This window comes from Mustela putorius, unplaced genomic scaffold (genome assembly GCF_011764305.1).
Source record: "Mustela putorius furo isolate JIRA1106 unplaced genomic scaffold, ASM1176430v1.1 tig00003853_pilon_pilon_pilon, whole genome shotgun sequence".
NCBI lineage: Eukaryota > Metazoa > Chordata > Mammalia > Carnivora > Mustelidae > Mustela > Mustela putorius.
Genome location: NW_025422005.1, coordinates 12,075,777 through 12,101,622, shown reverse-complemented (window position 1 = coordinate 12,101,622; position 25,846 = coordinate 12,075,777). Strand labels below are relative to the sequence as shown.

Genomic DNA, 25,846 nt, shown 5'->3' with positions numbered 1-25,846 from the left:
CAAAATCACCCCTGCCTGGGAACTGCCCAGTAGATGTAGCCCTTGGCCGAGGGCCTTGTGTGTCCGCATCACACAGTAACACCTGTTGTCAGTAAGGTCCCTCCCAGCCGGGATCCTTGACGCCGGGATCACATCTGTGGGCTCAGCCCCCATAGGTGCTCAGGGCTGGAAGGAGGAATAGGCAGGCAGGAAGGTAGATGGAGCAGACAGACAGCTGGATGGCACAACTGACAGACAGATGAGCATATCCCACATTAGCAGTTCTTGGACTAGAAAAATCCAATCCCTTCCCCATAAGGACCTGGGAGTTTGCAGAGCAGAACATTCCAGGTGCAAATGTATCAAATTCACAAAGCCCCTTCCCCAGCTACTGGAGTGCAGCTGAAGCCCAGAGCTCAGGCTTCCTCCCCACCAGATGGGGGTCTCTGAGGTGGGGGCCCCCCTCTCCTCCTGGGAGCTTTGGGGACAGCTCAGGCCAACATCGACAGGCAGTGATGTGGCCAGTGGCTGAAGCTCCTTCCCCAGATCAGAGACACAAACCCTGGTTGAGAAGGTTGAAATGACCCCCACGCAGCTCCTGGTCTAAGCCTCACGACCACCCCCAATGGACAGACGAGGCCACAGAGATTCAAGCAGTGAAGTGACACACCCACAACCTTACATCGAGTAAGTGGGGAGCCAGCTCGGAGCTCGTTCTGTCTTCGTTCCCATTCTACATTCTCCACTGAGCCCTGCTGCTTCCAGAAGCTGGCTGAGCCCTTGGACACCAGGCCCTGAGATGATGAACTAATAAAGGAAATCCAGGGGTTGAGCTGGAAGCCAGATTAATTGTTTTTGTGACCTACAGGGGGTATCGAATCTTCCACCGTTCTCCCCTCGCTCACTCCACAGCAGCCACACTGGTCTCCCTGGTGCACCAGGAACGTGCCAGATGTGCTCTAGCCTCAGGACCTTTGCACCTTCCATCCTGGGGTCCAGAATGCTCTTCCCCAGGTATCTTCTCCTGCTCTCACCTCCTTCAGGTCTTTACTCTGGGTCATCTCCAGATGACCAAAACAGCCCACAGAGACACCCTTGGACTCCCTGATGGCCCTGCCTGCTCTACTTTTGTCTATGGCCCTCGTCAGTGGTGATGGCTGACACTTTTATGCATTTTACTGTGTCCTAACGAGAATGTGAGCTCATGAAGGATTCCAGTCTGTCCTGCTCACTGTTACACTCCAGTGTGCAGCACATGATAGGTGCACAGTAAGTATCTGCTGAAAACACACACACACACACACGTACACATGTATGTGCACACTCCTGTTCTCATGCCTGTGGGTTGTGGTTTTATTTTATTATTTTTTAAAGATTTCATTCATTCATTTGACAGAGAGAGAGAGAGAGAGAAAGAACACAAGCAGGGGGAGTTGCAGGCAGAGGGAGAAGCAGGCTTCCCACAGAGCAAGGGGCCTGATGCAGGGCTCAATCCTAGGACCCCGGGATCATGACCTGAGCTGAAGGCAGACACTTAACTGATGGAGTCACACAGGTGCCCCTATGGGTTGTGGTTTTAAAAGTTTAAAAACACTGGAGCACAGGGGTGGCTCTGTTGGTGGAGCATCCAACTCTTGGTTTCGGCTCAGGTCGGGATCTCAGGGTCCTGGGATGGAGCCCTAGGTCAGGCTCCCCACTCAGCAGGGAACCTGCTTCTCTCACTCTCCCTCTGCCCCTCTCCCCAGCTCCCTCTCACGCGCACATGCTCTAAATCTTGAAAAACAAAGCAAAATAAGTTTAAAAATGATAGAATGAGACTACAAAGTCCCCACCCATTATTTTCTTGACACCACACACAGATGCACCCTGACCCCAGGAGCCTCAGTGTCCTTGGTCCCTCGTACTTAAATCGGCCTGAGTCGCAGTGGGGTCCCCATGTGCCTGGCCAGTATCAGGTGGTGACCAGGGAGTCAGTCAGACCACCAGGCTCCAACCCCAGCTCTCCTAGATGCCGACCTATGAACACAGGGTCTCAGTAGCCCCCTGGCTGCAGCTTAGTGACCTATAACGAGGACAGGAATAGCGACCGGCTCTCGGGGTTGCTGGGAGGCCCAGACAGGGGACAGGAGGGAGAAGGCAGAGTGAACCAACAGGTGTCGGGAGCCAAACGTGAGATAGCCAGGTGTGAGGCCCGGGCTCATTGCCGATAATGGTCCCGCCCATTGTCAGGGCCTGCCGTGGTGTTACCATTATCTATGATTATTATGGTGACTGCCACGAGTCCGAGCCCCACCCCGGGCTCTGGGGGAAATACACTGGCCTTCCCAGGCACAGGCCCGGCCACAGAGCCCCCGGCCCTGGACTGTGTGCAGGGACATCAGGCAAGACGGTCATAGTCACGTCTGCATCCAGGAGACTGTTCCCAGCAGACCCCGGGGCCAGGAGGTTCAAAGAGGAGTAAGACTCAGCCCCTCAGTGTCAAGGAGCTCACTGCAGGGAGAGGCAGGCAAATATGGCAAGAGATGATCCTGGAACCCCAGGGCCTGAGCCGTGCCCAGGGACATCCGGGGGCTCGCGCTGGCTGGGCCTGGCACAACGCTGGGCACGGGGCCGCCCCTGCACAGAGCCTCGCAGGATGAATAAAGGTCTGCCAGGCTCACGACGGGGGCTGGTACCCCAGGCTGCAGCCACAGCAGAAGGGGAGAACACGCGGCCTGGAACCCAGGGGAGCCGAAGACATGATAAGCAAAGAGGCTGGCAGCCGTAGGACCATGAAGAGGTGTTTGGGGGAATTTGAATTCTACTTGGTAAGGCCGCAGGAAGCTCTCCAACCATCAGCAAATGGCAGAAAGCCTGTTTCTAGCACATGATACCAGCCAGCAATATCAGATACAACTGGAACAATAAAGGTCAGATGTTTGTTGAATGGAACTGAGCTGATGTAATCACAAGGTCATTTTGTTCTCACTTTTTTCTTTTTAAGATTTTATTTATTTATCTGACAGAGAGGGAGAGATCCCAATCAGGCAGAGAGAGAGAGAGGGGAAGCGGGCTCCCTGCTGAGCAGAGAGCCCGATTCGGGGCTCGATCCCAGGACCCTGAGATCATGATCTGAGCTGAAGGCAGAGGCTTAACCCACTGAGCCACCCAGGCGCCCCTCACTTTTTGGTGAATCGGAGAAAGGGTGCAAAATGCCCACAGCAGGAGAGAGAGCAGGGAGCCTCCTGCGACCCAAGTCACAGTCACACACCAGGAGATGCCTTGTTCCCCACAGCTCTGTTCCCGTGCTCCTGAGACTGAGACTGGGCCGTCCAGACAGGGCTCCTTATCAGAAGGAAAAATCAGGAGGTCCCTCCCTGGATAATTGAGGGCTGAACTGCGCCCTTCCCGCCCATCTGGACAGGCAGCTAGACCAGAGCTGGCCCAGCCCAGGGACAGCCAACCCAGAGGCAGGAGACCTGAGAAGCCACCCGTGTGCCATGAAGACGGGTTCACTGTGCGGGTCCCCACCCTTCGGAGAAGAACACGAAGGCTCGGGGAGGACGTGGCCCCTCATGGTCTCCGCCCCGGGCTCAGAGCAGAGCATCAGCCCCCTGTCCTGCGACACCCACAGGCATAACAGCTCCTGTTCATGGAGCGATTGATTACCACACGCCAGCACTTTCCATGGTTAAGCCTTGCGATAGCACCCCAGAGGGTGTCATTACTGTCCCCATGTTTATGGGTGAGGAAGCAAAGCCATGCAGACACCAAGTCGCTTGACTAAGTGCACAGTGTCGACAGCAGGGCTGTGCTGGTGGAAAAGCCTTTACTGGCCACCTGTCTGCTCTCCGCGCCCCCAGAGGATGATCCAAAGACAGGCGCCCCATAACTCTGACAACACTGCCCTGCTGATGACCCGGCCCTTCCCCTCAACCCTCACCACCCCCAAGCACGCCACTCCTGTTGTCATGTCTGTGGGCTGTGCTCTTAAAAGTTTAAAATCTCCAGGGCCGCCTGGGAGGTTCAGTCCGTTAAGCCTCTACCTTTAGCTCATGTCACGATCTCGAGGTCCGGGGATCGAGCCCCACATCGGGCTCCCAGCTCAGTGGGGAATCTGCTTCTCCCTCTCCGTGCCCCTGCCCCTGCTTGTGCTCTCTCTCTCTCACCCACCCTCTCAATAAATAAATAAAATTTTTTAAACAAAAGCTTAAAATCTCCAGGGGATCTCAGGTGAAGAACCATCCCTTGTCTACAGCCTCCTCTTGGAGAAGGAGATTATGACTTCCATGTTGCAGACAAGGAAACTGAGGCAGCAGGAGGCAGTCACCTGCCCAAGGGGGCACAGCTAGCCGGTGGCAGAATGGGATTCACAGGCAGGCTCAGCCTGCTCCAGCACTAGTGCCCACCACCAGCCCCGTGGCCCAACCTGAGGAGGGCCGCGCAGGAAGCCTGGGGTACGGTACCTGTAGCAGTCTGTGGAGGAGGGCTGGAGGAAGCCATCAGACAGGGTCCAGCTCAAACCAGCACCGTCCCAGCCGCTCGCCTGTGAAAAAAGGCCAGAAACCTAATTAGATGGAGTTCAAGGGCAAAGTTTCAACAAGCAGAGAGGGGTCATTGGCTCAGTCTGTGCACTCCAGCCCACCCACTCTCCCACGCCTTCCCCAGCAGCTGCCCGAGCGCTGGAAGGCGCTGGAAAAAGCCCAGCCCCCATCCCCCATAAATCATTAACCCAGAAAACCAGCAACTGCAGAGCTATAACCCCATCTTCCCAGAAAACCCGTGCCACCACAGACCTTCCCTTGGCACAGTGCCTAGAGACCGTGGGGACCCTGGTGGGCCCACTAGATAACCCCCTTCCTCCCTTCTGGCTTGCAGATGAAATCCAGCCCCAGAGGTCGGGCTTATGCTCTGGCCCCTGTGTTCCAGAAGCTGGATCATGCCTGAACTGTCACGGATGTGGCCGAACACGTCCTCATCCCAGCCCCCCAGTGACCACAGCTCCCCGGAGTCAGGCCCCTCACACCAGCCCCACCTGCAGCCCCACCGAAGGGCATTTACTCTCTCTTTGTCTCTCCCCGTCCAGCCCCATTGAGTTGGCCAGCTGGTGAGGGGCCACTGGCCTTGGCACATGGGTGTATAGGAAGTGAAGGGATGCAGAGAGGCAGATGGCCAGAGATAGGGGCAGAATCCCAAAGCTTGGACTGGGAGCCCAGTGTTTCCTGGCCTGTTTCCTGGTGAGGGCTTCACCAGCCTTGCCAAAAGTCCCAGCAGTGAGGGAAAGGCTCTTCCCACTCATTCCTGGCACCCCTCATCCTGAGCTAGGGGCTGTCCTTCTAGGCCTTTCTGAGGAGAGGAGAGCCAGTCCTGGAGGGAAAGCAGGAGCCCTCCAGTCCAATCAGCCTCTGACACACACTGGCTACTGACACACACTGGCTACATGCCTGCTTTCCTCTCCAATCCTAAAGGCTTTATTTTTTTTTTTTTAAACTGGCTTCCTAAATAAACGTAAAACGCATGTAAATGGCAATTAATTAATAACAGCCAACGTTCCCATAGCGCCTACCATGGCTCAGATGCTGTTCTCAGCATTTTACAAATATTAACAGCTATTAATCCAAACCACGAGAAAATGAGGCCCAGGGTGGTTAAGTTGCCCAAGATCACACATCTACTGAGCGGCAGAGCCAGGGTTCGAACACAGGCCGTGAGCCCCCAACACCATGCTCATTAGTTCATCACGCTCTAGGGCCTCTCAAACCCCAGACGGCTTAAGTACGCCCAGTCTGCCCCAATCCCCCGAAGCGACTGCCCGCACTAGGTCCTTAGGGGTCCTGAATGTTCCATGAGTGTCCTGCTTATCCCTGTACCTGCATCCCCGTCTTGTTTCCCACTTCGGGGGGAAGGGGCGCACTGCACCTGCTGTGACCCACTTGCCTTTTTTTTAAGCTTAACAACAGTGGTGATGAAAAAAAAAAAAAAAAGAAAGAAAAGAACCATGGTGATGAGTTCACACCAGGACATAGACATCAGCCTCACTCTTCTGAACGGCTGCGTAGTACAGGGTTTTGGGGTTTTTTTTTTTTTTTTTGGCTCTATCGTAACTGATGTAACTCTACCACTGGACGCCGAGGGATCCCCAGGGTTTTGACCATCTGAACAAGGCAGTGACTCATGTGCCCCATACACAGGGCCTTGAGCAAATGGATACATGAGCCTCTAGGGCACGAGCCTGGAAGTGGATCGCTGGGTCAAAGAGAATGCAATTTGCATTTTGGTTGGACGCAAATTACTTTCCACTACATAGGGGGCAGTGCCCTGTCGCCCCGAACTCAGAACTGTCAAGACTAAAATTTTATCTTCGGCAAAGGGCTTTGGGAAACAAACAAAAATGTCTGCAAATTCCCTCGCAAGTCAAAAGATCCCACAACAGCCACACAGCCCTCCTCACGCAGGGCCCCTCCTCCCTGCGGCTCATTTGGAACCACTGAGGAAGTAACAGGAAGACTGATGCCCATTTTACAGGAGGGAAAAGAGAGGTGCCTAGTCCCAGCCCGTATGCAAATTGCTGCTCAGATACAATTTTTTGATAATGCAGAAACCCAGGATCCTTTCCCTCCAGCCCAGAAAGCTGTACTCCCCTTTCTCTTCACCTTTTAGGGTTGATTCCTATCCCCTGTTCCAAGCCCAAGGCTTTCCCCAGGAAAGAAGAGAGACACCAGCATGTATGGAGCCCAGAGCTTTACCTGCCTGCCTGCATTTACAGATGAGGAAACCAAGGCACAGAGAAGGAGGGATCTGCCTGAGGTCCCAGAGGCAAGGGAACAGGTGACAACACGGGGATTCGGCGGGAGGCTTGGCTCTAAGCTCTTCTCTCCCTCCTTTAACCACACCGCCTCTCCGGACTTGGGCGCTGGAATCTGGGGGCGTTTGCTTCAGGCTAATCTGGGGCAGTGAGGTCTCCAGGCGAGGACACGGACCCGCAAGCTCCGTGCACGTCCATAGCCCTGTGGTCACCATTTGTACACATGTGCCCCTAGCCTCAGAAGGGTACTGGGGAGGGAGTAGGGGTCTCTCAGGGCAACCATCGCTGCCACTAGACACCCTCATGGCCCAACAGTTAGGAGAAAGTTCAGGCTACCTGACGCCATGTTGGTCTCCCCACTCGGGAGCTGTGACACCTTGGATGAGTCACTTAGCCCCCATCTCTGGCACTCAGTTTACTCATCTGCAAAATGGGGACTAACAGGTAGTCCCAGGTGCCTCAGGCACCTGGATGGCTCAGTCGGTTAAAATATCCAACTCTTGGGACACCTGGGTGGCTCAGTTCTTAAGCATCTGCCTTTGGCTCATGTCATGATCCCAGGGGTCCTGGGATTGAGCCCCACATCAGGATCCCTGCTCAGCAAGGAGCCTGCTTCTCCCTCTCCCACTCCCCCTGCCTGTGTTCCTGCTTACTCTGTGTGTCAAGTAAATAAGTAAAATCTTTTTTTTAAATGTCCAACTCTTGATTTTGATTTTGGCTCACGTCATAATCTCAGGGTCATGAGACAGAGCCCCACGTCAGGATCTGTGCTGGACATGGACTCTGCTTAAGATTCTCTCTCTCCCTCTCTCTCTCTGCCCCACCCCGGACTCTGCCTCTCTCTCCCTAAAATAAAATAAGTAAAAAATAGCACCTCACCAGGTTACTAAGACAATTAAGAGTAAACACATGTAAGGCCCTTGGAAGGGTCCCGGGTCACGCTGGTACGTGGCCATCATGAACCCTTCTAACACAGGCTGCGGTGGGCACAGCTCCGCTGGGGAAGCCGGGGACTCAGGCTGGAGTCTCCTATCCACCAGCAGGTGAGCTGAGTCTCATGAGTATCCTCATCTGTGCAAAGGGGGTCCCACCACCTGTCCCAGGGGGCTCCCAGCAGCATACCTAAGGCCAACCACACAATGCCAGGAGGCTCAGTCAGCGCCAAGATGCCCGCCCTTGAAGCTACCAGCACCAAAACGGGAGACAGCAGCGGGGCCCAGTGTGTGGATTCCATACCCCGGGAAGGGTGGGGCCCCGGTTGCGGGGAGGCTCACTACGGGGACGGGACGTGGGGAAAGCGGCCTGGGGCAGCCAGACCCGCCTGCAGGCTGGGCTCTGTCTCTCCTCTCAGTGCGACCTCAGCCTCTCACAGTCTCGGGCTTCCCCTCTGTAAAATGGGCAGGACGGCTCCCGCGCAGACCCTCCCCCAGGCTGCCACAAGCAAGGAGCCAGGTCAGGGGCGTGAACGTGCTTAAGCAAACAGGTGCAGTCACTTGGCTATTTCCTTTTTTTTATTTTTATTTTTTTAAAGTCTTCCTTGAGCTAAGCATGGTCTGGCGCTCTCAAGGTGGGAGTCTGAGCAAGAAGAAAGGTGTTGTGAGGCTCTCTGAAACGAGGGTCTCTCTGAAAAGGCTCGTCCTGCCATGACAGTCTCTGGCAAAAGACGCCTTCGGGCTGGTGAAGGCAAGCCAGTGGGAAACCAAAGGGAGTCCCCAGAGTACAGAAGCCACGTGGATTGAAAAGTGCACAGAGGAAAAGGCCAGGAAGGAAACCCCCGCAGACGGTAGGGGTGTTGGGCTCAGGTGAGCATTATAAGAAAGAACAATAAAAATAACCATTCCCATGTTTTAAAAAAGAACATTAGGGCGCCTGGGTGGCTCAGCTGGTTGAGCAACTGCCTTCGGCTCGGGCCATGGTCCCGGAGTCCTGGGATCGAGTCCTGCATCGGGCTCCCAGCTCCATGGGGAGTCTGCTTCTCTCTCTGACCTTCTCGCCTCTCTTGCTCTCTCTCACTGTCTCTGTCTCGAATAAATAAATAAAATCTTTAAATAAATAAATAAATAAATAAGAACATTAAGGCAAAAACATCATAGCAGGTCAGAACCAGGAAGCCTTTACGCTGAACAGGACCCTCTGTCTGGCTTTTCAGGTGCGGAAGCCAAGCCTGGGAGGGAAGGGCCCGCGGCTCTCCTTCTGCAGAGGCAGAGACCTAAGGGCAGCAGGCAAAGGGTGGGATCCGTTGCAAGATCTGAGTTCCAGTCCCAGCTCTTCCACTTCCCGGCAGCACAGCTGTCACCTCCCTTCCGAGCCCCTGCCACGCAGAGGTCCCGTGCCAATGCAACGAGGCATTTCACACGGAGAGTGCTCTCGGCGAATACCGGCCACTGCTAGCTCTATGACGTTCGCTGGCCCGAGCTTGGGCAGCAGGGTCATGAACAACTTTATTCTCTTGAGGGTCAGCTCTTGGGAAACAACCGCCAAGACAGGCAGACTCCGTGAGCAGGGCTCTCCTTCCAGCTACCCCGGGGCAGAACGGCTAGCAGGAGGCTGTAACTTTTCGGCCACGTACAGGCAGAGCGAGAGACAGAGGAGGCAGGGAGGAAGCCCCAGCTCCCAGCCTGCAGGATGGGCCCAAGCGGGGTCAGCTCAGTGATCCGGACCACCCAGCAAGCTGAGCGCAGCCCGAGGGAGCACCTCCCTCCACCCTCCGCAGCCCTGCTCACTCGAGCAGGTATCTTCCCAGCTCTAATTTAATCCACGAGCTTATCAGTTCTTCCTCCCTCTAGAGTTCAAGGTCCATGCAGCCCAGAGGCCCAGTGGGAAACCCTGTGCCTGCCTGCACCTGCCCCTTCTCCCAAGATCACCTCACTCCCAGCCATCTCCCACCCATAATCAAGAGTGGCCCCAGCCCTCTTTCCTGGAGGAAGCCTGAAGATTTACTCCTGTTAATTAGGGAGGCTGCCCGAGTCAGGCCCAGAGTTTGAGGATGGGGAAAACTGGCCTCTGGAGCAAGAGGTCATTGGGGGAGAGGAGGATGGGCAGGGGTCCAGACAGGTAGAAATGCAGTCCCAGAAGCTGGGGAAGCAGCTGGTGTTGGCCTATCCAAGTCAGGCAGCCTTGCTGCAGGAAAGGGGACTGCCAGGCAGCCTTGGCAGGAGACAAACAAGAAACAGATTCTGGCCCACCCACCCACCTCAAACCTGATCTCAGAGGCAGCTGTGTGCATCTTCTGGAAGCCAGGAGAAATGTGTGGGGACAGGGGAGCAAGAACCAGAGCTTGGGCTGGTCAGGACCAGGACTCCTCCAAGCAACCAGGCCTTCCAGATGTTTCTGCGGCTTTTGGCCTTTTGTCAGACAGACCCAGGGCTGACCTGCCCCCAGCCCCCTGCAGTCACCGTGAATATCCCACAGCACAGGCCCTCAGACTCTCCTTGTCACCTTCGGAATGAGGTCTAGGACCCAACCAAGGCCCTCAAAGACTCGCCTCTACCCCCTCCACTGCCTTCTCTCAGGGCTCAGCAGCTCCCAGGCCCTCCCCAACTGGAAACTCTTCTCCAGCTCTCATGAAGGCTCCTCAGGCCCATAACCTTGCCAACCTGTTTTACATTCCTGGGTCCTTTTGCTCAGGCTGTTTATGTGAACTCCCGCTCACAACCAGCAAGCAAACTCCTACTTAACCTTCAAAACCCAGACCCAGTTTCTCCTCCCCCGACCCATTTCATGAAATGGTTCCCAAAGCTGGCTGTGAAGCTTTAAAAAAAAAAAGAAAAGAAAAGAAAAAAATACATGTGTCCCAAGCCCATGACTCTGACAACTCAGGATGCAGCCAGGGAAAGTCCATTTTCAAAGGGCCCAGTGATTCTGGGACACATACAGCCCTGATTATAACAGCCAACCCCCTCCGTGGATTCTGACTTCTCTTCATGTCTGTGCCCAGAGCACCAGCCCACATGAAGGACAACAGCCCCTCAGCAGCACTGAGTTAAGCACAGAAGCTAAGAAACTTCACCTGCCTGGGACCTACTCTCTGTGGAACCTGTGGGGCGGGCATGTCCCCAGGCCTGGGGCAGCTGTGGCTACTGGGCTTCCTGCCGGATGTAAAGAGAAGCACAGCCCAGGTGAGAAGTGGGAACTCCAGGCCCCTCAGGTATCCCCTGCCTTGCACAGAAAGACCCCGGGGTGGGGCGGGGGTAGGCGGGGGGGGGGGGTAGGCAGGGACCAAGGGGGAGAGGCAGGGGGAGGGGCAGGGAGGCAGGCCGTGGACAGAGCACCCTGTGGGAGGGGGACCACCAGCTACTGTGCTCACAGCAGCAGGCCACCTGCAGCTCTGCCCTGGGTGCAAGCGGTTGCCCGCTGGAAGCTCGGGGCGCAATCCTGGAGAGACAAGGCAACTCCTCCAAGGAAACACCAAGGAGCTCCAGCAAGAAGCGAACATCCAGGAGCCAGAGCCCGGGACAGAGACCCGTGAGACCGCAGGAAGCTAGTCCCCCTCTGTGCCTCCTGGCCTCAGCTGTCACGTGCAGGTATAAATGAAATGACAACTGACCACGCTGCGGGGGTCTTACTCCATGCTAGCTCCCTGCCCGGCTCCTGCAGCTCTTTGAGGACCAGCATCCCATTCTGCAGATTGTCCCACTGAATCTATACAGACCGCCCACCAGACTACCGGCGCTGTCCTCTGTGACCCTCACCAGCCCTGAGGTCACGAGGTGACCTTCTCTTGACACCATTTCACAGCCGTGCAGTGAGCATACTGAACAGTGTCCTTTTGTTAATTCTGTTAGCCCCAACCGCCGAGGTGGAGACTGAGGGAGCTTCCCCACCACACACAGCTCCTGAGCGGGGAGTCCCTATGAGTGGGGGAGCCAGGGCAGGACCCCCGGGCTAGTTCTAAGCAGGATCCCCAGCACGGAGTATACGCCGGGAAACATGGGGTGGGTGAGTGCAGGGGTGAGAGAGGGAAGCATCTTCCCTGCCCGACCCCCAGCCTCCGAATGCCAGAGGGACAAGGCGGCCAGCTTCCCCAGCCACTAGACGCCAGGCCACTCCATTGGCTTCCCCCATGGGAAGGGGGGAGGAGGGGCTACGAGGAGCAACCTCCGCTGTGGGCAGGGGTGAGGCTTGGTGAAAGGCTGAAGCCTTGGACAATGGAGGCTCTGTCCCAGCCCGGAGTAGGCGTCCCCACCCGCTAACCTTCTTCCCCCACTGACTTCCTAGGCGTGCCCCTGGTCCATGATCTCCAGGCAGGACAGGTGGGGAGCAGCCCCCAGGAGAAAGCCTCTGGGCAGAAGAGCCCACCCACTCGGCACCCCTCCAGGGGCGATCCCTGGGAGCTGTTGCCTGGGAAACCAGAGCCAGCCTGGAGAAGCTGCCAGACCATGTACATAAAACAGGGCTGCCCAGACGGGTCCCCAGTCCCCTCCCTCCTCTCACGCCCGCCCCCCACAGCCCCGGTCAAGAGGTTCCTCGCTGAAGGGCCAGGGGCAAAGCCTCCTCCTACAGGCTGAACTGTCCTGTCCTCATCCCTGGAGGGTATTGGCCCTCAGCCACCTCCTGGGTGGTCCACATGATGGGGCCCCACGGCCCACAGTCGGGAGGCCAGAGGGGGGCAGTATGGACTTTGTGTTACCCCTTCAACCCTTCCGAGCCTGTTTCCCCAGTAGCCCCCTCCAGGGCAATCTAGCAGCAGTGTGGCTCCGGCCAACTCATTCTAGCAACATGGCATTTCCATGCTAGAACCAGACCTGAGAGGTGGGCCTCCTCTCCCTTTCAGATGGGGGAAGCTGAGGCTCACACTTGCCTCAACTGCCGCAAAGCACAAGGCAGGACGAGGAAAGGAAGGTCTGTCTCCGTGCAACTGGACAGAGCTGATATAGGGGAAGGACGGAACGTCCGGCCTGCAGGAAAAGCCCAGGCAGGGGCAGAGAGGCCAGAAGAGCTGGGCCTTCCAGGCCAGGGCACCTCCCCGGGAAGGCGGCCAAGCCTGCCAGTGAAAGCAGGGGTGGGGGGAGCAGGCAAGAGGCGCGTCCCAGCCAGCCAGCCACCCCCAGCACACAGGCGATGCCAGGGGCAGGGGCCAGGACTGCCTGGGTGGCTCCCAGCTGCGCCGCAAGCTGATCGAAAGCCTCAAGGAGAGGGGATGCTGAGGCCTGACTGCTTCACCCCCCGACACCCAGGTATCAGGTCCCTGCCTCAGGAGCACCCGAGGTCCCTGAGTGGCCTCAGGCATGGTGAGACCAAGGGGACTCACAGCACAGCAACATAAGCTTCTCTGGCATTCCAAGTCCCCCTCCCTCACCTCGGGGGACTCAGGCTCCCCTGCTTTCATGTTGACGAGCTTACCTGTCCTTGTCCCCACGCAAAAAGCATTTCACTGCACACCTACTGCCCTCAGGGCCCCAGCTCAGCCCGGGGACAAAGGAACAAAGGAGAGGCCCAAGTTCAGGTTTGTAGGTGCACCTGCCCAGCAGGGGGTGGCCCATGGGACACTCCAGGAGCATGAAGTGTGGGCAGCCCAGCCTGCTTTGCTGACCAGGAGCCCAGTGGACTCTGGCCCTGTGTTTCTTTCCAGATCAGAGCCTAGGACTGGGTTTCTGGGGTCAAACTGTATTCCGGTCCTGGCTCCGCTACTTGCTAGAACCTTCTTAGCTGAGTCTGCACCAAGGGGAGGGAGGTATCTCAGCTTTGGAGGAGGGATGAATGAGGTAAGGAGTGCTGCCTGGCATGGGCAGGAATTCACCAGAAGGCATGGCTCATTACTGCACAGCAGGCAGTGGCAAGAAGATTAGAGGTCAGGGATAGAAGCTGACCCGCAGCCACGACCCCCTGCACACCGGCAGCCCTGGCTCTCCACCCCCACCCCACCACAGGGCTCCAGCGGCTGGAGCTGAGGGAAGTGCCCCAGCTCCCGACTGTCCCCAGTAAGCACCCACTCTCTGTTGGGGCCTGTGCACTGCCCCCCTCCCCAGGCTGTGTAGACGCTTCCACGAGCAGAGAATTTGGGGTTTAGTCAGGAAGATGGCTTCACATCACAGGACACCAGCATGGTCCCAGATGGGCCATGTGCCTCCTACTCCCCACCGCAGGGGCTCAGAGACCCACACCTCTTTACCCCGGGGGGCCTTCAGATGGAGAAGCGCCGGCACCCCCCGAGTTAGACACGCAGACCCCGCTTAGACAACATGAAGGACCGTGGACTCTGAGCCAATGCCAGGAGGAACCTGGAGGCTGGGGGTGGGAGGAGGAGAGGGGTGTCTTTCTGGGGAAAAAGAGAGACAGCCCAGAGACACCTTGGCTCCCCTTTCCCGGATTATTCCTGGCGAACGAAAAGATGGCACATGACTGCTCTTCTTAAGGATCAAATATCCAAAAACCTCACCAACCCCACACAGGCTCAAGCCACCACCAGAAAGATTCCCCTGCTCCCCTTGTGAGAACATTGCCTGTGCCCCTTGTCCAGGACCAACCCCCATTCTCTGCTGAGCTATCTAGGTCGGGGTGGGGGGGTGTCTGCCCCCACCGCTCCGAGATGCCAAAGCCAGTGGAAGTGCTTGGGCCCCATCCCCCACTTCCTGCACCACCACCACCCCCCCCCCCCGGCTGCTCCCCTCCCTCTGCAACAGCAGCTCCCACCCCACCCCCTTTCCTCCTACAGGGCCCAGTGGGTGCTCCGGGCTCAGGACTCTGATCAGACTGGAAGATGCCTCCCTGCATGCAACCTCAGCTGTTCCACGGTTCAGGACACCCTCTCTGCAGGGACACCCCCGGCCTGACCTTCCCTGGAACTCCATCCCCGCTTCTCCCTGAACACCTGCTGGGCGCGTCTGCTCCATGGTCGGCCAGGCATCCTGAAGTCAATGTCCACACCAACCCTTGCCCACTCCCCGACTCCTCCCAGCCTCCCAGCTCACCCGATGCCTGAACCCGCCTGCCAGGGACTGGGGCACAAGCCTCCACCTCACCCTGACTCCCCCTCTCTCTCACCCCTGCATCTCATCCTTCAGCAAGCCTTGTTGGCTCTACCTTCTAAGTCCGTCCAGACTCTTACCACTTCTGGCCACCTCCCCGGCTGCCACCAAACCGTCACCACCTCGCATCTGGACCTTTAAAACAGCCCCTGACTGGAAGCTCCTGCTTCCACCCTCACCCCTCACCCCACATGCTTTGTTCTCCACACAGCAGCCCAGTTATGCCTCTGCTCAAACCCTCCAGTGCTTTCCGACCCCATCAAAGTGGAAGCCAGTGTCCTCACTTTGGCCTATAAGGCTCTACATGGTGTGATCCTCACTACCTCCCAGAATGGAGATCCTACCTCTCCTCACAGAGCATCTCTACCCCAATCACGACAACTATGGTGCAGCTCCTCACACACCCACACATGCCCCTACCTCAGGGCCTTTGCACTTGCTCTGCCTGGAATGCTCTTCCCCCAGACATACACATGGATGGCTCAATCACCTGCTTCAGAGCTCTGCTCAAAGACAGGCCTTCCCATCCATCCTCTTTGAAATAGTACACACACATCCCCATCAAGCCACTGCCCTATCTTCTTAGCATTTAACGCCTCTGGGCCCCTGGACATTTCAGCTGTTTCTATCAGCTTCCTCCCACTAGAATGTGCATTCAACCAAGGTGGGAGCCTAAGCATTTTGTTCACTGCTCTCTCCACACCCCTGGGACGGTGCCTGGCACACAGCAGCCCTCAACACACACCTGCTGAGTGAATGAAGGGATCCCTGGTCCCACGCCGGCCCTGGGCTCAGTCCCACCACTGCTACTGGGGGGAGAGGGGAGTGGGGAGAAGGTGGCCGAGGCCCGTGGCGTCCCCACTCCTGGGCCCGCGCTGCCTCCTCCCTGAAATCAGCCTGTGGCCAGGACCGCTCCTCCCAGGAGAGCTTCACAAACAGATCCCCGGCCAAGGCGGGCAGGAGGCGGTTCCCCAAAACCAGTGTGGGAAGAGGTCTGGGGCCAACGCCAGGGTGTGATCAGGGAGGGGTGGGGCAGAGCTGGAGGAAGGACTGGGACTATTTTTAAAAACTCGCTCCCAAAATGACCACGTTCTTGTTCTGATGAGTCAGAAGCATGTGGCCAGGAGAGGGGACAGGACCCCGGGGTCCCAAGCGCCACCCCCCTCGGCCACTCTGGCAGGCAGGTGCACACACGAGTCTTGCCCATGCAGGCAGGTGAGCAACCCGGGCACACGCTCAGCTTTCCAAGGAAGGGCAGGCAGCTTCCAGCTGGGGCCGCAGAAGGTGAGGCCAGCGCCGCTGCCCAGGCTGGCTGGCCACGGGGAGCAGAGAAGGCCTCCCTTTCAAAGCCCACTAGGATCCAGTCTGGCTCCAAGTCCCTTTCTTCAGACCCAAGCTCTGTCTCTCTCAGGGAGGGCGCCATCTGTTTTGTCCCATAAGAGAGGTCTGGGCAGAAAAAACCTCGGCAAAATCAGAGCTAAAAATACTCAGCCCACCGGCCGAGGCAGGGTGAGCTGGCCAGGCAGCATCCGAGGCCCTCCGGAAACACGAGCCGTGCACAGGTCCCAGGGGACACGGAGGCCTCCACCGCACAGCCCAGTATAGCTCCGGCTGAGCTCGCAAAGCAACCAGCACTTCAGTCCTAATGTTCCCCCAGCCCACCCCGCCCCCCTAGCAAAGTGCCTCTTCCAGCTGCTCTCTGTTCTCCCCACCTGCGAGGGGGCGTCAGAAATTTGTGTCTTTCTGCCAGCCCCACCAGGGAGCGGGCCATCCCATGAGGGGGCAGGCCATCCCACAAGGGGACAGGATCAGCCCCATTATACGGATGAGGAAACTGAGGCTCAGAAAAGTAGAGCGGGGGGTGCCTGGGTGGCTCAGTCATTAAGCATCTGCCTTCAGCTTAGGTCATGATCCCAGATGGAACCCCACATTGGGCTTCCCTCTCCCTGTCCCACTCCCCCGGCTTGTGCTCCCTCTCTTGCTGTGTCTTTGTCAAGTGAATAAATAAAATCTTGGAAGGAAGGAAAGTAGAGCAATTTGTCCGAAGTTCAGAAGCACCTTGATTGCATCCAAGGTGTGTCTGGGCCTTTCCCTGGTGCCAGGCTGCCCCTCCCTCCGCAGACCAGGAGGTCCAGCCCCCCCCACCCCCGCATTTAACTGCACACCTGGGAGGAGGCGCTGCCTGGGGCTGTGGGAAGGGAGCAGAGAAATTGGACTGGGCCTATGGGGGGCAGGGAGACTGGGGGATGGTGTCAACCACGAAATGGCTTTGCCCTGAATCCCGCTGCCCTGGGCTGGAGTCCACCCCGGGATGCTGACCCAAACAGGGAGCTGGATCCAAGCACGGGTCCTCCTTCATTACCAACTCAAACAAGGTCCACACCTGTGCTCACCAAGGCAGTAACAGGGCTCTTTGGAACAGGTGACTCCGATGCAGCCCCCAGCCCTGCCCTACAAAAAATTCCCAAACTCCCTCCTCTCAGTGTGCCTGCCCTTGGCTGGAACCACGAGGGGCGCCCTGAGCGGTGAGCCCACCCTGCCTCCATCCCGCTCCCAGAGAGGCGGCCACCTGCCCGGGAGGGGGCGGGGCTGCGATACTTAGGACTGCCATTGCTCTAAAGCAGTCCCTGGCCCTGTAGGGGCAGGTGGGGGTCCTCAGGTGCCCCTTTTGCCACGATCGTGCCCCAGGTATTGTTTTGAGGAGCGTGACCTCTGGGATCAAACCTGGGGGGGGGGGGGTCCCGACTCTCCACTGCCTCGCTGTGACAGTGAGACTGATTCCCCTTCTCTGGTCCCTGGCCCCCTCTTTAGCAGGAAAATCACAAGAATCCCACCACAGAGGGTTGTTATAAGGATTAAATGAGATAACGATGCCCACAAGTGCCTCACTGAGCGGCTGGAACACAGTAGGTGCCCAAGAAATGTTTGTTGAGTGAATCAATGCCCAACGACCTCCTTCAACGGGGACGGCAGACCTGGCCCACAAGGACAGGGCCCCAGTGGAGATGAGGTCCATGCAAGCAAGGCTTGTTGGGGGAGGGAGGGGGCAGCCTCTCCCGCGGTGTCTGACAGTGCAGCAGCCCCCACGGGGGGCAAAGGGTGCCCAGTGACGTGCCCCGAGACAGCCTGCCGCCCCTGCCTGACCCTGAGGCGGACACACAGCTGTAGAAGCCTCCCCGCCCAGCCTCCACCCGCTTCCCGATGCTTTTCAAGTGAAGATTCCAGGAAATGGGGTCAAAGTCAGAAAAGGGGAGGATCCCCAATCCCAACAGCCATACAAAGTTCCCTTAGTTGGTGTGAAATGTGGAAACAACCAAAAGTCGGTGCATGCTGCCAGGGAGACTTTCCAATTCCCCGAATCCGAATCCAAATCCCTGGTCAGGCGGAGGTGGGGCCTCAGGACTGGCTGAGAGAGACCCTTTGTGGACAGCTCCCGGGCTGGGCTCAGCGCTGTGGAGAGAGGCAAGAGTCTGGAGGCCTGCTTTCGCGCGCTGCATCTCAGATATATTCTGCTAAATTCAGGGACAACAGTCCCCGTTCAGGCCATAACTTATAGTGACCCCAGCCTGCCCAGGGTTGCCCCTTGTCACAGTGTCAGGAGTATCTTCAAGTGACCTACGGAAGGAGAGTGGGCCTGGGGAAATGGGACCCCGGCTCTGGTTCCTGCTTGCAGCTCGAACCACGCAGGTGCTCACTGCTGGCCAGAGGGACAGACGCACACAGGGACAGCTGGCCACTCCTTGCCAAGACCAAGGCTTTGCCAGGCTCACCCAAGGCTTGTCTGAGTGGCCCAGGTGTTGGTCAGAGGACAGGGATGCCCTCTCTTTCCAAATCAGGATGCGTGCCGGAAGTGAGTGGCGGAGGTCACACACCTACCCGTGTACCATTGGTGTTAGAGAGGTCGTCTCTGGGCGCCACCCCCTCGCTCTGGGAATCTTGGAGATCAATAGCGTTCAAGGGGGGATGTTGGGGGATAGAAAAGCCAGGCTTTATCTCTCTGGATCCCTGTGCTATCCAAAAGCACCCCTTAATCATGCCACAAATATTTACTGAGCCTTCTGTACGCCGGGCACCGTGGAAATTTCTGGAGATTTGCTGATGGGCAAGACCGGCTGGTTCCTGGCCTCCTGAAGCCCATAGTGCTGCAAGGAGGCACGTACCACACTTTACAAACCCACGCATCACCACAAACCAAGATACTGTGAGGTGAGGGAGAAGTTTCAGAGGACAGCCGCCCATTCTGACTCTCCTCTCCCAGGACCGACACAGGTCCCGTGTCCTCCAGGTGGCCATCTGGTGACCTGCCTGACATCACAGCCACACAGAGCCGGGCACACCCAGACCTGGCGAGGACGGGGTGGCTTCTGCCAGAGGTCCTGGGCTGGGTGGCCTGGGCCAGGGCACCGAGCTGCTCCAGCCACAAGGGCCCTCCCACCTCCCCGCGGATGTGTGCGCTTTGTGCCAAACCAGATCATGTGTCCAGCCAAGGAATACAGGATGTTGGGGGCACTTCTTTCCTCTTTTGATTTTTTCTGTGGGGGAGGTGGTATTGGATTTCAAATTTTCCATCCCACCTGGCATCAGGCGGTTCTTCTGACGGATCCATCTAAGGCAGCTTCTCAACTGGGGGTGACTTTTGTCCCCCCGGGGAATTCTGGCCATATCTGGGGACATTCTGGTTGTCACAGCTTAGCAGGAAAGGGGGCTGCTACGGGCACGTGGCAGGTAGCGGCCAGGGCACAGCTAGACCTCCTCCAGGGCACAGAATTACCTGGCAATACCACAGAAGTACCAAGGCGGAAGTCCCCAGTCTCAGGGCACCTGGTCAAGTCCTTAGAGAATCTAGGGCAGATAATGGCCTGTTAATGCGGCCGTCATTAGTCACAGGGACACAAAGACCAGAGTTGTCACTGGTCTCCATGGCAGATAATGCAGGCTACAAGCCTAAAGACACTGCATTTCGCTATGGTACCAGGACTCTGCGACTCTTCCCCACCAGGCTGAGGGGCAGAGACCACAAACGGCTTCTCTCTGGGTTCCCACCACCTGGCCCGGCCTCTGGAACATAGAAGCTGGGGTCAGAGGGAGAGGCAGAGGGAGGGACAGGGCAGACCATGACCTCTCCCATCAGATGCCTCTCCTCCCTGGACACAAGGCACCGCTGTCGGCACCGAACAGCCACCTTGGCCTTAATAAAGCAACAACCAGACTGGGAGCTCTCGGAGGCCAGGGACTGTGCCCCACTCCCCGATGTGACCCCAAGCCCGGTCTAGCGCATGGTCATAGCCCAAACCTCAACACTTACTCATCAGTGCCTGCTCTGTGGAGCTGATGGTCTGGCGGGCGGAGAACGGAGCAGGGACCAGGCAGAGCTGCCGGGGTGGGGCGGGGCGAGTTTGGGGGGCGGCAGGAACTCCTGGGAGGGGCCTGAACGTAGATGGGGAAGGGGGTGCCTATCCATCGATCAATGCTCCTCAGTGAACAAAAGCGATGGGACACACGGCGATGAGCGCGTCTGAGCAGGAGAGAGGGAGGGAAGAAGGTAGGAGCCCTCCCGCGGGAGTCAAGGGCCTGCTCCTCCCTCCCCAGCGACCAGGCCCAGACACTCACCCATGCCAAGCAGTTTCACACAGGTGGAGTCCAGGGTCCAGGCCCTGGGCACAGACAAAAGGCGACAGCTCCTTGGGCTGCCCAGTGCCACCAAGGAGCGCCGAGGTCAGCATCCCAACACCTCCCGTTTACTAACCGCTCACGAGAGGCCCAGAGCTCGCCCGAGATCTTCACTCCTCTCATGACCTCGTCTTTACCACAACCCTCAGAGAGAGGCACTGTGACCATCATCCTCGTTTACAGATCGGGAAACAGGCGCGGAGATGGTACGAAGGCTGCCCACGGTCACATGGTCCGTGATGGGAGGGCTAGGATCCGAACCCAGGCCCGCTGGCGATGGGGCCGTGCCTTGGAGCTCCCTCATTCCTCAGCCACCGGCCAGCCGCCAGTCTGCTGCCTGGGACAAGCCCCAGGTAAGCAGACAGGGCCACAGGGACCCCGGGGAGCCCATGGGAGAGGAGGAAGAGGAGAACTGGAGGGCCAGCAGACTAAGTGCTCTCACCCAGGGCCTCCAGAGAGGGGTCTCGCTGCACTGCCCCCCAACAGAGCCCCAGCAAGGAGCCCCCTCTGTCCGGGTCCCAGCCCTGGGCTCCCAGAGCATCCCAAGGCAAACGTGTTAAGTCCACTGGGCAATCTTGTCTGGATCCACCCAGCGGCCAGCTGAGGGAAGGGACATATTCCTATGAACGTCTGGCCTCACCCGGGCCCATCCAGCTACCACCCAAGAGAAGGTCCCCAGGCAGGAACGGCCTAAGATCCAGGCCCTGCTGCGCCGGCCAGGGAAGGCACAGCCATGTGCCTGCTACTGCCTGAGCAGGCCCTCCGACCCTGTGCTGTGGCTGAGGATGACCATAACCTCAGTCCAGGCCTGAAAGGGCCCCAGGGCTGGTGGCATCATATCCCCTCCTAACCCAGTTCCTTGAACGAGCGCCCACTGGTCCAAGCAGGAGCTCGTGGCCGCAGTTACCCCCAGGGCCCCACGGCCTTAACCCACTACTGTTTCTGCATCGAGCATTCTGTATTTTCCCACATTCCATCACTCTCAAGGGAGGGGTCACTGAGAGTGAAAGGCAACCTGTCAGCAAGCACAAGATCCCTTTCGGGAGACCCTGACAAGGGGGTGACTCAGAGCACGGGCTTTGAAATCCAGCAGCCCAGACCCCAAATCCTGACTCCCCCCGTGAGCGGCTGGAGCAGATGTGTGTCCTGACCTCCCTAGGCCTCAGTTTACCCATCTGCAAACTGGATGTGATGACGCTGCTGAGATCCGATTAAGTAACACACTCATTCATTCGTTCAACCTATGTCCATGAAGCACCTGCACGAGCCCAGCACTGTTCCGGGTGTTTGGGAGACATCAGTGGATAAACAAGGAAAAGTCCCCTTCCCCTGATGGGGCTCACTGAGCCTCGCACCATGCCTGGGACAGACTGGGTATTCCATACACACCTGCCCTACCCTGGGCCTCAGTCCCCATCCCCCACCACACTCTCACATTTGGGTCTTCCTTTGTCCCACATGACAAGGGTCTAAAACCTGTTCTTATTCTGTTCTCTGGAGTCACTCGGAACAAGGCCCCCTCCCTCCTACATAGGACACCCTCTTATGTGAGCAGACCCTCTTTCCCCACATCAATCACACCCCCACTAGGATGTGTTTCTGGTGCCACTAGTTCCAGAAACACCTCTTGGGTGCCCACCGTATGCCGGGGATGGACGACTCTAGAATATCACCCAGGGCTGCATTTCCTTCTTGCAAAGTTCGGGGCATATATGGGAACAAGTCAGCCTCAGTGACAACCAGGGACACTGACTCATGTCAGCAGTATACACAGAAAATCAACTCTGTTTCTCTAGAAATAGTGTCCCGCTTTCCTGCTGGCGAGCATGAAATCGACCTGGCAATAATTCTCCAGAAATCCCAGCCTCTGCTCTCATGACTACCACTCCTTAGGTCCCATTCAAATCTAGAGCCCTGCGTGTTGTTTCACGTGCCTTTTCAGGAGATCTCCGATGCTTCGAGGTCCAGATCCAGGTCCCCACGTGAGTCCCCCGCTCACTCTTCAGACCTCAAGCCCAGAGGCCAGGGGCTGAGTCTGTTCATTGCTCTGCCTGAAACTTCTAGTACCATAACCTAGCATCTAACAGGCCTTACTAAGTGCTACTTGGATTGAACTGAGTGAGAAAAACGGAGGCTCAGAGAGGCGAGGTGATTTGCCCAAGGTCACACAGCTGGAGACTAGGCCAGCCAGGTCTGCACAGCTCTGATGCCTCCCCTCGGCTTCCCTTTGAGCTTTCGCGTACTTGGGCCCGTGCAGCCCAGCCACTGTCAGTGGGGCTTTGCTGGGACAGCCTCCCCAGGGCCAAGTCATAAGCCTTCCAGGCCCCAAGAAAGGACAGACAAGAGAGCCACATGAGACCATATTAGGGAAAAGTAAAAGAAAATAAAACAAAAAGTCTCCTGGTAGAGGAAGGGCCAGTCTAGTGAACCATGTGACAGAATATTCTGTTCACAGCTGGCTCAGGGGCAAGCCAGAGAGGCAGGGAGCCCGAGAGCCCCAGGGACCAGCCCCAGGGACTTGCCCCAGGCAGCTGAGGACGTAGCGCAGCACCAGCATCGCGTGGGTCTTGCGCCGGGCGTCAGCCTGGTCCCACCACCAACTCCCACCCACACAGAGCCAGTCACCTCCTCTCCTGGGGTTCTGATTCCCCCCGCCCCCCGCTGCCAAAACAGCCAAGGGCCACACTGCGGCTCCCTCTGCCTGAAGGGCCTCCGTGGGGAGGGCCAGGGGAGGGAGAACAAGGGGAAAGCCAACATCTCCCTCTCTCTCCAGCCAGTCTTAGCTCCCACACTGCACCCCCACTGTGGAGCTGGTGCCCCCTTCTGCCCCATCTGCAGCTGCGCACAGAACCATCCCCATCCTGCTCCTGGCTCCCAGCATCACGGGGAGGGAGGCGTGGCTTCCACTCACCCTTCAGGCCTCAGAAGACCCCCACGCCAGGGGCTCACTGAGCACCTGCTATGTTATGTCCTCGCGGCTTGGCCCAGACCATCCCCCCATCCTCACAATGGCCCTGTGAAACAGGAGTTACAATCCCCATCTTTCCGCGGGAACCTCTGACCAAAGCAGGCAAAGGCCTGCCGGAGATCACACAGCTAGTAAGACACGGGATTCGAACCCAGGGTCTGAAGTCCCAAATCTGTGTTCTCATTCTTGCTCGTGTGACAGTACCAAGAGGACAAAAAGTGGGGCGGGGCCCTCAGTGTCCCCACAGGGCCTCCTACCCGGTCTTCAAGGGAAGCCTTGCTTGGTTGGCCAGCAGGAGACTCCCAAACCCCAGCCCAGGTCCCAGCAGAGCCTCACACGCCTCGAGGAGAGGAAGCTCCCTGCGTGCCCACAGCACCCCTGCACTCAAGTGTCCTGAACTTGGTCCCGCCTGCCAGGGACCCCAAACCACCTGTCCCCACTTCGCAAAGAGGGAATCTGAGGGCCAGGTTCAGAGGAGCCAGAGGGCGCCCCTTAGCCCCTGGGGTGGTCCTAACAGCAGGAAGAAACCGGGGGTGGCGGCAAGCACAGGCTTCGCAGGCAGACCCTCCCAGTGCCAACCCCAGGCCCATCCCATTAGCTGCGTGAAGCGGAGGAGGCCTCCTGCCTGCTCTGTGCCTCAGTTCCCTCCTCCATGTAAAACAGGGCAGCCCCAGACCACTGGATAGTAATGGCAATCGAACGCTGCCGCCTGGCTTGGAGCAGGTGCCCTTCCTTCCTCTGGAGGGCTCCTCCCTCCCAGCAGCTCGGGGGAAACTCAGAACCTGGCAGGCCCCCAAGCAGCCAGCCCCAGAGATCTATATTCAGACCTGGATTTGTACGGTTAATATTTACCTGCTTGAGACCCAAATCTCCTTGGGGCGTCAGCATGACGAATCACTCAGCCCTGAGAACTCAAACAAAGCTGGATCATGAGGTGGGAGGCACAGGGCCAAGCCAGTCTCTCCAGGGCACCCAGATCCAGCCTGGCTCGGGAAGGACAGATCTTCCCTGCCCCCCAGGACCCCCTGCAGACCAGATGCATCCCTCTGCCCCACAGCCCCCCACTTGGGAGACCCAGAGCCCCGGTCGCAGGACGATCCCAGGAACCAAGGAGGCCATGCGAAGGGGAAGGCCAGGGCCAAGAGAGGTGGCCCGACAGATGTGAGACTCGCCTCCCGAGTCAGTGGGCTGGGGAAGTGGCTGTCCACACCACAACCATCAAATGGAGATTTCACTCTACAGGTCTAGACCTCGGTTTTCTGATTTCAATAGTAAGTCTGAGGCAGCGAACGGGCTGTCAGACTCAACGCTCCAGCCAGCAGCACCAAGGGGCGTCAAGCCCCGTTTCACAGGTGAGAAACCTGAGCTCCCAGCCTGAGTCCGCTCGCAGATCTCTGCGGTTAGTCAGAGGTGGAGGTGAGATTCCAACCAGGCCTTCCGGCTGCGAGAATAAAGAACCAGCCACCCAGGCCACCCAGCCCGTCGGCCCCCAGAGCCCCATGTGTCAGCTCACCCCGTCAGAGGCTCCCTGCGCGCCAGGCACTGTTCTAAGTGCTGTGTGTACGACAACTCTCCGAAACAGTCCAAGAACCACAGGAGGGAGAGGCTGTCCTACCCCCACTGGACAGGTTGGGAAACAGCTGAAACACGGAGGCCACACGGGACAGCCAGGGAATAAGAGGCAAAAGCGGGGATCAGAACCGGAAGCCAAGGCTCTTAGCTGTCACAGCATCTACTCACTCCCACCCCCCAACATTACACGGCCCTCTCACCAGCACCCCCAAACAGAGGCAGAGCCCTGAGCTGCAGGAGAGACCTGATGGAGAGCTGCCGCGGGCTCGCCAAGGTGGCAGCGTGCAGGCGCTCTGACCCGCAGGAGGAAAGGGCTAAAGGCTGAGGAGGCCAAGGAGGGGTGAAAGCCGGGGAGGCCCCTCAGTCCCCTCCCCCTTCCCCCCACCCAGTAGGAGGAGCGCACAGGAGGGTGTCATTCCCCTGCCCGCACTCGGTCTACAGCCCCCTGGTTACAAACTCCTCAGCATGGCACAGACCTCCCCACTGACCAACAATGAACGTTTGCTGAGCACCTACTGCCAGCCAGACCTCACAGGGAAACAGGCATGGAAAACAAGAGTCAGCCTGAGCTCCAGGAGCAGAAGAGGCTCCCCCCACCAGCCGTGACCACCTGCCTTCCCAAGGGCAAGGCCCTTCCTTGGCCTGGAAGCTGTGCCCCACCTCATCTGCCTGGGACACTGCCACCTTCATTTTGGGCCTTGACACAAAATGACTGTGGGGACATTTCTTCATGGTGCCCACTGACCGAGCTGGCCACTTGCCCGTCTGAGCACCTGACAACTGGGTTGGAATCATTTGCTTTGTTTTCTGACCCCCCACCAGACTGTGAGTTCCTTGAGGGCAGAAGGAATGCCTTTCATTTCGGTCCCAGCACGGTACTCAGCACGTGATAGAGATTCGAGAGAT

General features: G+C 57.9%; 1 protein-coding gene across 9 annotated transcripts in view; it reads right to left on the bottom strand.

The window, feature by feature from the left end:
* The window catches only part of ARHGEF10L (Rho guanine nucleotide exchange factor 10 like), a 156,140-nt gene that overhangs the window by 96,938 nt on the left and 33,356 nt on the right, over positions 1 to 25,846 (bottom strand). For 6 of the 9 annotated variants that reach the window (XM_004741351.3, XM_045063843.1, XM_045063844.1 and 3 more), the window contains exon 2: positions 4,425 to 4,504. In XM_004741351.3, the coding sequence (XP_004741408.1) occupies positions 4,425 to 4,461 (37 nt within the window). In that variant the 5' untranslated portion in view covers positions 4,462 to 4,504. Of the gene's footprint in view, positions 1 to 4,424; positions 4,505 to 13,105; positions 13,187 to 15,475; positions 15,639 to 24,881; positions 24,901 to 25,846 lie in introns of those variants that run through there. The other 3 variants (XM_004741353.3, XM_004741352.3, XM_004741354.3) reach the window with 3 other exon arrangements.